Source organism: Oncorhynchus kisutch, linkage group LG7, assembly GCF_002021735.2.
Source record: "Oncorhynchus kisutch isolate 150728-3 linkage group LG7, Okis_V2, whole genome shotgun sequence".
NCBI classification, from domain to species: Eukaryota; Metazoa; Chordata; class Actinopteri; order Salmoniformes; family Salmonidae; genus Oncorhynchus; species Oncorhynchus kisutch.
In genome coordinates, this window is record NC_034180.2 from 42,297,458 (window position 1) to 42,309,020 (window position 11,563).

Here is an 11,563-nt window from a genome sequence, read left to right on the forward strand (position 1 = left end):
GTGGTTAATGCTGCATGAGTATTTATGCAAAATAAAGGCCAACAACGTGCTATGACCACTGAGCACCATAGCTGCATTCACTGGACCAATGCTACATTTGCATACAAGCTGTAAAGTGTGGAGCTTCCGCCATACTGTTTTCACTGATCCAGTCTACTGTATCAGTCAAAAGTTTGGACACCTACTCATTAAAAGGCCTTTTCTTTATTTTCTAAATTGTAGAATAATAGTGAGGACATCAAAAGTATGAAATGACATATGGAATTGTGTATAAAAAAAATGTTTTGAGATTCTTCAAAGTAACCACCCTTTGCCTTGACAGCGTTGCACATTCTTGGAATTCTCTCAACTAGCTTCATGAGAAATGCTTTCCCAACAATCTTGAAGGAGTTCTCACATATGCTGATCACTTGTTGGCTGCTTTTCCTTCACTCTGCAGTCCAACTCACCCCAAACCACCTAAATTGGGTTGAGGTCGGGTGATCGTGGAGGCCAGGTCATCTGATGCAACACTCCATCACTGTCCTTGGTCAAATATCCCTTACACAGCCTGGAGGTGTGTTTTGGGTCAATGTCCTGTTGAAAAACAAATGATAGTCCCACTAAGCACAAACCAGATGGGATGGCGTATCTCTGCAGAATGCTGTGGCAGCCATGCTGGTTAAGTGTGCCTTGAATTATAAATAAATCGACAGTGTCAACAGCAAAGCAACCCCCACACCATCACACCGTTCACCTTCTCTGTGTCTCACAAATACACGGCGGATGGAAACAAAAATCTCCAATTGGGACTCTCAAAGGACAGATTTCCACCGGTGTAATGTCCATTGCTTGTGTTTCTTAGCCCAAGCAAGTATCTTCTTATAAGTGTCCTTCAGTAGTTGTTTCTTTACAGCAATTTGACCATGAAGGCCTGATTCAAGCAGTCTCCTCTGAACAGTTGATGTTGAGATGTGTCTGTTACTTTAACTCTGAGGCTTTTATTTGGTCTGCAATCCAATGAACAGTTAATTCTTATGAACTTATCCTCTGCAGCAGAGTTAACTCTGGGTCTTCCTTTCCTGTGGCGGTCCTCATGAGAGCCAGGTAACTCTAATGAACTTATCCTCTGCAGCAGAGGTAACTCTGGGTCTTTCTTTCCTGTGGCGGTCCTCATGAGCGCCAGTTTCATCATAGCGCTTGAGGGTTTTTGCGACTGCACTTGAAGAAACTTTCAAAGTTCTTGACATTTTCCGATTGACTGACCTTCATGTCTTAAAGTAATGGACAGTCATTTCTCTTTGCTTATTTGAGCTGTTCTTGCCATAATATGGACTTGGTCTTTTACCAAATAGGGCTGTCTTCTGTGTACCAACCCTACCTTGTCACAACACAACAGAAACGCATTAAGAGGGAAAGAAATTCCACAAATGAACATTTAACAAGGCATCATCTGTTAATTGAAATGCATTCCAGGTGACTACCTCATGAAGCTGGTTGAGAGAATGCCAAGAGTGTACAAAGCTGTCATCAAGGCAAAGGGTGACTACTTTGAAGAAACTCAAATATAAAATACATTTTGATATGTTTAACACTTTTTGATTGAATGTGTTATTATTCTACAATGTAGAAAATAGCAAAAGAAAAACCCTGGAATTTTTTATTTAACTAGGCAAGTCAGTTAAGAACAAATTCTTATTTTCAATGGTGGCCTAGGAACAGTGGGTTAACTGCCTTGTTCGGGGGCAGAATGACAGTTTTGTACCCTGTCAGCTCTGGGATTCGATCTTGCAACCTTTCGGTTACTAGTCCAACGCTCTAACCACTAGGTTACGCTGCCACCCCTTAAATAAGTAGGTGTGTTTGACAGGTACAGTATGTGAATACCAGAGGGGATTGGGGCAGAGAGATCCCAGCCCACATGGAGCTGCAATTATTCCATTGGTTCCATTGTCCAGGACAAACCAAAACAACCTCAAGTATTTCAAATACATCACATCCTGGTCTGGTGTGCACACTGTGACCTCTTCCAAGAGTTATTGAACTTTGTGCCTCAAGCAGGCAGACAGGTGGGGAGGGAGAACTCACTGGTCTTGGGCAGACTGGATGGCCCACAGGTAACAGCAGTTGCGGGGGTCGTTCTCTGGCTCCTGGAATGTGAAGGCATACACTGGCACCCTGCCGCCCTCCAGCTGGGAGTGATACCTGTGGCAGAACACAGCAGAGAGTCAGAAAAAGCTATAACTGAAGGTTTACCATAGCCACCATGTCATCCCTGGGCCGTCAACTCACTCCTTCTTGAGCGTCTTCATGTTCCAGAGTTGCAGGTATCCGTCGGAGAAGCCCACGGCCAGCTGGTTGGTGCGAGGGATGTACTGTAGAGCCGTGGCCCCTGTGCCCGTGGGGCTGCTCAGCTGCAGACAGAGATGTCTCCCCTGACGCGTCTCCTGCTCACGTAGCCGGGGGATCTCAGCTAGGGACTTACTCACCACCTCCAGATCTGGAGAGGACAGAGGAGGGTGTGGGTTAGAGAGGGGGGGAGAAAACACACACACTCATCAAACTCTCAATCTTGAGAGGAACTGTGGGCCAGAAAAGTTGTCTGTGTTAGGTTAAAACACACACACGCTGACCTGAGGCCTCCAGCTCGCTCTGGCTGCAGGAGAGGTCATCCAGACACAGGTCCATTAGGAGGACATGTCCCAGGTCCGTGACCACCGCTGCCACGCCAAAGAACCAGCGCAGGCTCTGGTGGAGGTGCTGTGTGCTGGCACTGGCCCCGCCATAGCTCACCAGGGGCTCGATGGCCCTGATCTGCCAATCATCAGTTTGTCAGTCAGTCCATATCACAATCAATCAAATCAACCAGTTGATGCAAGCGACAGTAGTAGATGGTGAGGGCGCACTCACCCTGCCCGGTATGACTACGGCTTTGACCACTCGGGAGATACCCAGGTCATAGAGACAGAGCATGCTGCCCTGGGCCTCCTCAAGTCCCACCAGCAGCCCGGTCCTTTTCAGCCAGCAGAAGTCCCTGGCTGCCAGCACGCTGGGGGGGTGCTCCCCATCGCCACAGAAGCAGTAGGCGGACAGACGTTCACCCGTCACCGCATGGACCACCTCCAGCTGGGGCCCACAGGCGAGCCAAGCTAGCCCACTACGACCTTCGTCCAGGGAGGCACATCATGAGGTAGGGAAAAGGGAGCAGTTAGGCCTACTAGTTCATGGTGGTTTATTGTAAAACCTCTCATCTGAGAAGGGATTGTTTGAGATGCATTTCGTTATTTTAAGACTTTAGAATGCAAAGCTTCCCTCCTGCAAACAACATATGATGGGAAGATATGGGCAGTTGGCTATAGTGGCAGACATATGCCCCCCCCCCCCCCCCCCCCAATATCAGTTGAAATGAGAAAATAAAGAAAAACCTAAATGCATTGGGTTGTTTGTGAGAGATGGCCGCCGTGCATACACACTGACTTACCAACAGTGAACTTCCCATGAAGCACAGAGTCCAGGGTGATCTCATCCTCCCCCAGAGCATCTACAGTCACCCCCGGGAAACGCAGCAGGCTGCTGGTGACCTGGGCAGCCAGGTCACGCATGTTCACTACACACAAAACATGACATTGCACTGCATTATGTACAAAACAGACAAAAACGGACATTGCTTTACTTGTGATTCTTCCAAACTTCAGGTTTGAGGCACATATGCATGCGAAAACCTACACGGTTATCTTGTTGCTTGGCAATTCCATAGTCACAGAACATTGCTGAGACTCAGATTTTCACTTTAAAAATGGCAAACAAAAACTAATGATTCTAAAGTTAAACAATCCATACAATTATGCACAATGACTACTTTTAACTTCCACTGAAAATGTTACAAAAACACATTTACTTCAACAGTGCAGAAGCAAAGTTTGGTAACAGAATGACAGCACCACGCACAGCAACTGAGCTCAAATCAGACCATAAGAAAACAGTTCCTCTCTAAGCCTCCACCAGGTTTTGCCTTTGGGGCTATGAGGGGACTCAAAGGAGACAAAAGAGGTATTTATGCTGTGTTATGGTTCCCAGTTGTCAGCAGTTTGGGCTCTGGGCCTGCTGGCATAAAAGCTGCAGGCGTGTTTGTGTGCATGTCCTTCTCTTGTTGCTGTGTAAAGCATTGACAGATGATTACCGAGTAGGCCATTACCATATTACCAGTAGCAGCCTAAACAACTGACACAATCACACAAATAAACAGTATCGTGAGAAGTTATATAATTATCGGAAAGCCCCGACATGGCATGTTGCGCTGTGTGTTTACCATGTTAAAACTGCGTTACTGTTTACCCACTTGATTCCCAATGAAGAGTGCATGGTCCACAAGATAACACCATCTTAGAGAGCCTTGTATAGATGTACATTAAAGGGTAACGTTAAGTATTGAACACTTGTCAGGCAGACATCACGACAACAGCTTCATGTGCCTCTGTATGCATTTGGTCCAGTATCAGCAAAACACCATATAGAGTTAGTGTCATAACTTCTTTCACCAATTGATTACATTGACTAGCCTCAGAATTTCACCTAACATTCCATAGTGTCATGCATACCGCAATGAATCATGAAAAATACCACCCCTTTCACAAGCAAGTAGCCTAGCTAGCTAATTTAAAAGAAACCGAGACTACTCCCGCGCAGATTGACAAGGCGTGGTACGGTTAGATGCAGAGTATTGGGGTAGCTAGTCGAGTACCGTCTGACATCTAAATACCCCCAAAACAAAGTATATATAAAATGGAATACCTTACTCTTACCTAGATTAACGAGCAACTCCGAGATTTTAAAATATAGTTAGCTAGCTAATGTAAAACGTAATTGGTTACCTGTGTGTCGGTATCACTATCACACCTTGCCTACACTAACGTGTTCAAAACAATGTCCTACTAACAGTAACTAGCTAGGCTAAATGCCAAACCATGTAAATTACTACATTTTAGAAGTAACGTTATACATGGCTGTCGATCTAAACATTTGTGATGTAACAATGTAACGTTAAGCTAGCTAGCTAAACCAAGGCAATGGGAAATGACACCCTTGACTTCTGATTGAGCTAACGAACTTTACTAGCTTAACGTTAACTAGCTAGCCGTCTCTCGGACATATAGTTCATTCTGACACCACGATGTCAGTTTTCTTACTAGCCAGCTAACTTAACATCTTAGTTAACTAACTAGTATAGTTCGTTGACAGTGACTTTGGGGATTGTAGCGAACAGTAAATACAAGTAACTGCATCCGTTGACTTCACTAGCTAGCAAAAGTGAGTTACCTAATATATAATCGGCCTTGCTAGCTAGCTAGACTGCAGCAACGAGCTGCTGCAGTAAACTAGGTACGTTAGCTAGCTAACTCCTATATGCTGTGCGCTAGTTACAAGTCTTGCTACATATTGGTAAATAACCGGTGTTATGCTTACGTTACCATCCTGTAAATACCCCGTAACGTCGTTAGACATAGTTAAATCATAGCAACGTGTGAGGCGGGTGAATCAAAACCTCGCATGAGGTAGCATTATGCTAAAATTAACCGCCTAGCTAGCAAGCTAACGTATCTAAATAGTTAGCCAACTTTGGGTACAACTGCTCCGGTGTGCTTAACGGAAGCTAATCCGCCCATTCTTCCAACTGGTAGCATTGTTAGAGTAACTACCTAAAGGCAACTAACGTTATAACCTTAGCTTACTATACGTTACCTGATGTTGACCGTCGTACTACCAACGACGATAGTAGCTAATAAAATTTGATATATTTTCCGTTGGGACTCTTCCTCGGCCCTGTCATAATAATCCGATTTTCTTGTAAACACTTTTGTTTTTTTTAGGACAACTGTGGAAAACCCACAAATGTTTCAGTATGAAGGACCGTGTCTACTGAATTAGTTGCACTAGATACGAGATATCTGCCCACTTGCTGGAGTTCAACGCAGGCGCCATTTCCATGTAGATCTAGCTACTGCGCAGGTGTAACGTAAGAGCTACTGTGCATCACTTGCTTCACAAAATCACGCAAACGTCAAAGGGCCAGAAATAAACATCGCGAGAAAGTAAACTGTTTTCTTTCTTTCTTCTGCGTGAGGCAGTTTACACTCTTTCGAATATATATGAATTATTTTCTCTTTCTTTGTTATGTTGTATTGGATGTATTCAATCATTTTGAATTGATCTCTATGTGGATTTTTTGTTTGTTTGTGGATTTGACATATCATCCTCATAGGATTAGGTTACATACTGTAGTTTCAGTAGTGCAGTAAATGCATGGGTGGATTTAGTGATTTGGAAGCCCCTGGAGTAACTCCCTGTCAGAAATACTGTGATTAGCAGGGTTCCCCAACTGATGCCCAGTGGGCCAAATCCCACCAGCAATAGTATTTGGCCCCCAAAGCACCAAAATCTCCCAAATGCAATGTCCCAAGAAGGAAGTTACCCTACCTAATAATAATAATGCAAAAGTTTGAGGGGACAGGACAACTTCACCGCATCAAAGGGACGATGGACGGGGCGATGTACCGTCAAATCTTGGGTGAGAACCTCCTTCCCTCAGCCAGGGCATTGAAAATGGGTCGTGGATGGGTATTCCAGCATGACAATGACCCAAAACACACAGCCAAGGTAACAAAGGAGTGGCTCAAGAATAAGCACATTAATAAGACATGCATTTTCATTTGCATTATACATGTATGTATGCATCATTATTGGCCTAAGGAAAGCCATTACATGATCCTATAAGTACCCTTAGACATGCACCTGCATTAGGAGTGTATGTCTATATATTTTTTTAAATCGTTGCTATGGTTACACCACCAACATAATCTATGCCCTAAAGTATGTGCCAATAAGAGGAGGGGAAACCAAGTAAAGATGGGCATAAACAAGTTAGAAGCAAGACAAAGAGGTAATGGTGGCTGAATACCAAAGGGTGTGGATCATTTACATAAAGAGGAGTGACTATGTATATGATGTAAGGATGAAACTGTATAAAAGGAGTGTGCCGAGACTTGGGAAGGCAGTTGCTCCATGGACCAGCTCGGCTTGTTACTTTGTAATAAAGTCTATACTGAACTCACAAGCTCTGGTATCTGAGAGATATTATTGAACTAATATTTCTACGACACCAGCTATCTAAATGTGTAGTAATCATGGCCGAATTACTGACCAGGCATGCAGGGCACATGTCCAGAGGCACTGACCTCCAAGGGGCGAGTGACTAACATTGATTTTGTTAGTCACTCTCACTCAGATATCATATTAACATGGCATAAGTCATGGCACAATGTGTAGAAGTGAAAGAAAATAGCTGTAAAACTGCAGCCAAAAAATGTCTTCTGTAAAGCAAACAAATTTGTTTACCTTTTTTTGTTAACAGATCCCTCTGTAGGTATTAAATTATAGTTTTTAATCCTAGTGCTGAGTTAATGTGAGATAATCCCTCCCTGTTTCATTCTGATAAACTTTTTCTGTTGCAAGGCCTACTGACTACACCCCAAGCTGATTGTCAGGCAATCAGAATATAACACCTCTGGTTCACCATCTGAGATTAAGGCCATACATTTGTTTGGTACATTTCACGTCACAAGCTCTACAAGCCAGAATTTTGATTTAAAATGACTTTTTGGGTGACATGACCACATTAATCTGTTCTATGTGCCTTATTGTTTTCAGGTGCAGCTGACTAAATTCACGTAGCAATGGTAGTTAAAGGTCTATCTTTCTCATTGAAAGCAAGTATAAGATACGGTAGATCTGTTCTATGTACATTTCTATGCTTCCCTATGTTTAAGTGTGTTTTTGCGTCTTAACTCTAGGTTTTGTAAACCAACTTCAAACAAGTTGAAAGTAGAATATTTGTTGTTATTGAAAAGAGATATCATAGCAGTTTAGATGGTACAATGATTCTCTACACCAGGTATTCCCAAACTGGGGAACACGCAATGCCATCGGGGGTACGGCAAATAAAAATGTGATTCACATTTTCAAACAGTCAATTTATATTTTCCAATGGGGCTATACATTTGGTTGAGGTTTTTCTCTCGCGTGAGTAGCCCCGTTTCACTGCCAAAAATAAAATGAAACCATCTAGTGTTCAGCGAAATAACAACACAATGTCAAATACAGGTAGCCTAGTCAAACAACTAACATCCAATCACATTAACCGTTAGTCTCTTACGGTATGTAGCCAAACGTAGCTGCTGCTCATGTTGATATCTGTTCTGATGGCGCAAAAGCCATGACAGGGAGACATAGTGGAGAGGTAATGCGAGTGCAAGCAGTTGCTCCCGACGCCACTTGGGTCACTGCAGCATCCACGAGAGGCACTTGCTGCCAAGGGAATGCCTGGCAGCTTGAAATAAGTTTTGGACATTACAGTGAAAATTGTTAACTTTGTTAGTGCAAGGCCCCTGAACTCTCATGTATTTTCCTCACTATGCAATGATCTGGGTAGCGACCTTGTAACGCTTTTACAACATACAGAAGTGCGCTGGTTATCAACGGGCAAAGTATTGACAAGTTATTTTGAATTGAGAGATGAGCTTAAAGTTATCTTTACTGACCATAATTTTCACTTGTCTGACCGCTTGCATGCATTTCTCACACGACTGGCATATCTGGGTGATGTTTTTTCTCACCTGAATGATCTGAATCTAGGATTACAGGGACTCTCTGCAACTATAATCAATGTGTGGGACAAAATTGAGGCTATGATTAAGAAGTTGAAGCTCTTCTCTGTCTGCATTAACAAGGATAACACACAGGTCTTTCCATCATTGTATGATTTTTTTGTGTGCAAATGAACTCAAGCTCATGGACAATGTCAAATGTGATATAGCGAAGCACCTGAGTGAGTTGGGTATGCAATTATTCAGGTACTTTCCAGAAATGGATGACATAAACAACTGGATTCGTTATCCCTTTCATACCCTGCCTCCAGTCCACTTACTGATATCTGAACAAGAGAGCCTCATCGAAATTGCAACAAGCAGTTCTGTGAAAATTGAATTTAATCAGAAGCCACTGCAAGATTTCTGGATTGGGCTGCGGTCAGAGTGTCCTGCCTTGGCAAATCGCACTAAAACACTGATGCTCTTTGCAACCACGTACCTATGTGAGAGTGGATTCTCGGCCCTCACTAGCATGAAAACTAAATACAGGCACAGACTGTGTGTGTGAAATGATTTAAGACTGAGACTCTCTCCAATACAACCCAACATTGCAGAGTTATGTGCATCCTTTCAAGCACACCCTTCTCATTAACTGTGGTGAGTTATTCACAATTTTCTATGAACAAATAAGGTTTTATATGAAAGATGGTTAAATAAAGAGCAAAATTATTGATTATTATAATATTATTATTTGTGCCCTGGTCTTATAAGAGCTCTTTGTCACTTCCCACGGGCTGGGTTGTAACAGAAACTCACACTCATTCTTAAGTTTAATAAATGTATTGCATAGTGTGTGTGGGGCAGGCTTACAATGATGGCAAAAAACTATATTTGAGAGTGCTCTGACCCTGGTGCTAGAGGGGGTACGCAGCTGGAGGTTGAATGTTTGAAGGGGTACGGGACTATAAAAAGTTTGGGAACCACTGCTCTACACAATGCATCGCTTGTTTTGTCTAACTGAAGTTAGGGGAACTATTCATTGCAACCAGGAGAATTCAGACCGATTTCGGCTTATAACAATTTAAGTTTTAGTTTTTTGCTTCTTTTGGTTTTGTACACTAGTTTTAAAAAGCTGTACATTAAAAATATATATATTTTAATTGACCTTTTATTTAATTAGACAAGTCAGTGGTTCAGATGGTGTAATAATTATCTGGACCATGGCACGCTTTGTTAGAGATATTGAAAAATAAAAAGCTGTGGATTTTTGGCCACCCTCCCGTGATTCTGAACATGGCATTTTCATAGTCATGGAACACTTTGTGTAAGAGATGTTGTAATTGGAAATCTTTTTCTTCAACCCACCTCTGATTCAGAATATATCAACTACATAGCATGCTTGGTTCAATAGCTTCTGACAAGACAAATAGAAAACACATTTTACCTCAGTGATATGAATCTTAATGCTCTTCTAGCGCTTCCTGTGGATATATTGTCACATTCTTACCTGCAACAGGACCAACCACACGGACGACCGGTAAAGTATACTTTTATTCAGCATTCTGGCTTGTAGAGGTCGTGAGAGGAAACCTTCCTGGTCGCTCATTTCTGCCTGACAGGTAAAAACAGTTTCAGGTTGGATATTTGCCTGTAGTTTTCCTTACGGGACTGTCAACATAGTGACAAATCAAAATTTTACAATTTCAATGGCTCTTTAACCATTACACCTAAAACTTTCAAAACGGGTTCTAGTTAACCCGATGGCAGAGACACATATTACACACACTTTTTGTCGATTTACATCTCGCACTGTTTTGGATTATTTTTTGTAATTTTTTAAATTCAATAGTGCCTTGGTTAATAATGTACACTCAGTGGGTCTACACATTGCACACCCTTTTGTTTGTCAATTTGTACCTCATGAGATTTTACGATAATTTTTAAGTTTCAAATTTCAATAGCTCCTTAGTCATATGACCTACAACCCTCAATGTCACGCTTTCTCCCTCTCCCACTCTCTGGCACTCGAGGGCACCAGGCTGCCCTTCAATAAACGCAGCAGCACCTCTTGGACTCCCAAGTGGTGCAGTGGTCTAAGACACTGCATCTCAGCACTAGAGGTGTCACTACAGACAACCTGGTTCAAATCAAGACTATCACAACTGGCCGTGATTGGGAGTCCCATAGGGTGGTGCACAATTGGCCCAGCGTCGTCCAAGTTTGGCTGGTGTAGGCTGTCATTGTAAATAAGAATTTGTTCTTAACTGACTTGCCTAGTTAAATAAAGGTTAAAAAAAATGGACTCCTTCACTTTGTTGATTGCCCCCAAAATATCTGTCTGTTCTTCAGTTTGATCCCGGTGTCAGCATTAACGTTGTTTTGTTTCCCCTGTCCAAACGCAGTCTGTGTTTTGTTTCATGTCCATTATTTATTAAATGTTCACTCCCTGTACTTGCTTCTCGTCTCCCAGCATCTGTCCTTACACTCAAACTACTTTCAGTATATCCACTGAGTAGCCTTATATGTAGCACAAACTTCTGTTTGTTCATTTTCATCTCATGTTATTTCACATTAGTTTTCAAAGTTTAATTTCAATAGCTCCTTGTGTCATGTGACCTACAACCTTCAAGCTACTTTCAGAACATCCACTCACTAGCCTTATATATTGCACACCCCTTTGTTCATCCATGTTCATCTCAGGTGATATTACATGAATTCTTCTGTTTTTGTTTTGAATTTCAATAGCTCTCTGGTCATGTGACCTTCAACCTTCAAACTGCTGTCAGAATAACCACTCACAAGCCTTATATAGATTACACACACGTATTTGTCTATTTTCATCTCACACGATTTTACATATTTTTCAAACTTTCACATTTCAATAGCTCCTTGGTCATGTGACCTACTGGACTCAAACAAGGTTCAGAATGTCCACTGACTAC

General features: G+C 42.4%; 1 protein-coding gene across 1 annotated transcript in view; it reads right to left on the reverse strand.

Annotated features, from left to right (window-relative positions):
* Window positions 1–5,984, reverse strand: part of LOC109894629 (protein ELYS) — a 34,317-nt gene extending 28,333 nt beyond the window's left edge. Inside the window, exons 1-6 of the mRNA XM_020488244.2 lie at window positions 5,719–5,984; window positions 3,461–3,586; window positions 2,890–3,143; window positions 2,613–2,793; window positions 2,272–2,479; window positions 2,068–2,184 (exon numbers count right to left, since the gene is read on the reverse strand). Of these exons, the coding sequence (XP_020343833.1) occupies window positions 2,068–2,184; window positions 2,272–2,479; window positions 2,613–2,793; window positions 2,890–3,143; window positions 3,461–3,581 (881 nt within the window). The 5' untranslated portion in view covers window positions 3,582–3,586; window positions 5,719–5,984. The remainder of the gene's footprint in view (window positions 1–2,067; window positions 2,185–2,271; window positions 2,480–2,612; window positions 2,794–2,889; window positions 3,144–3,460; window positions 3,587–5,718) is intronic.
* Window positions 5,985–11,563: the final 5,579 nt, after the last annotated feature.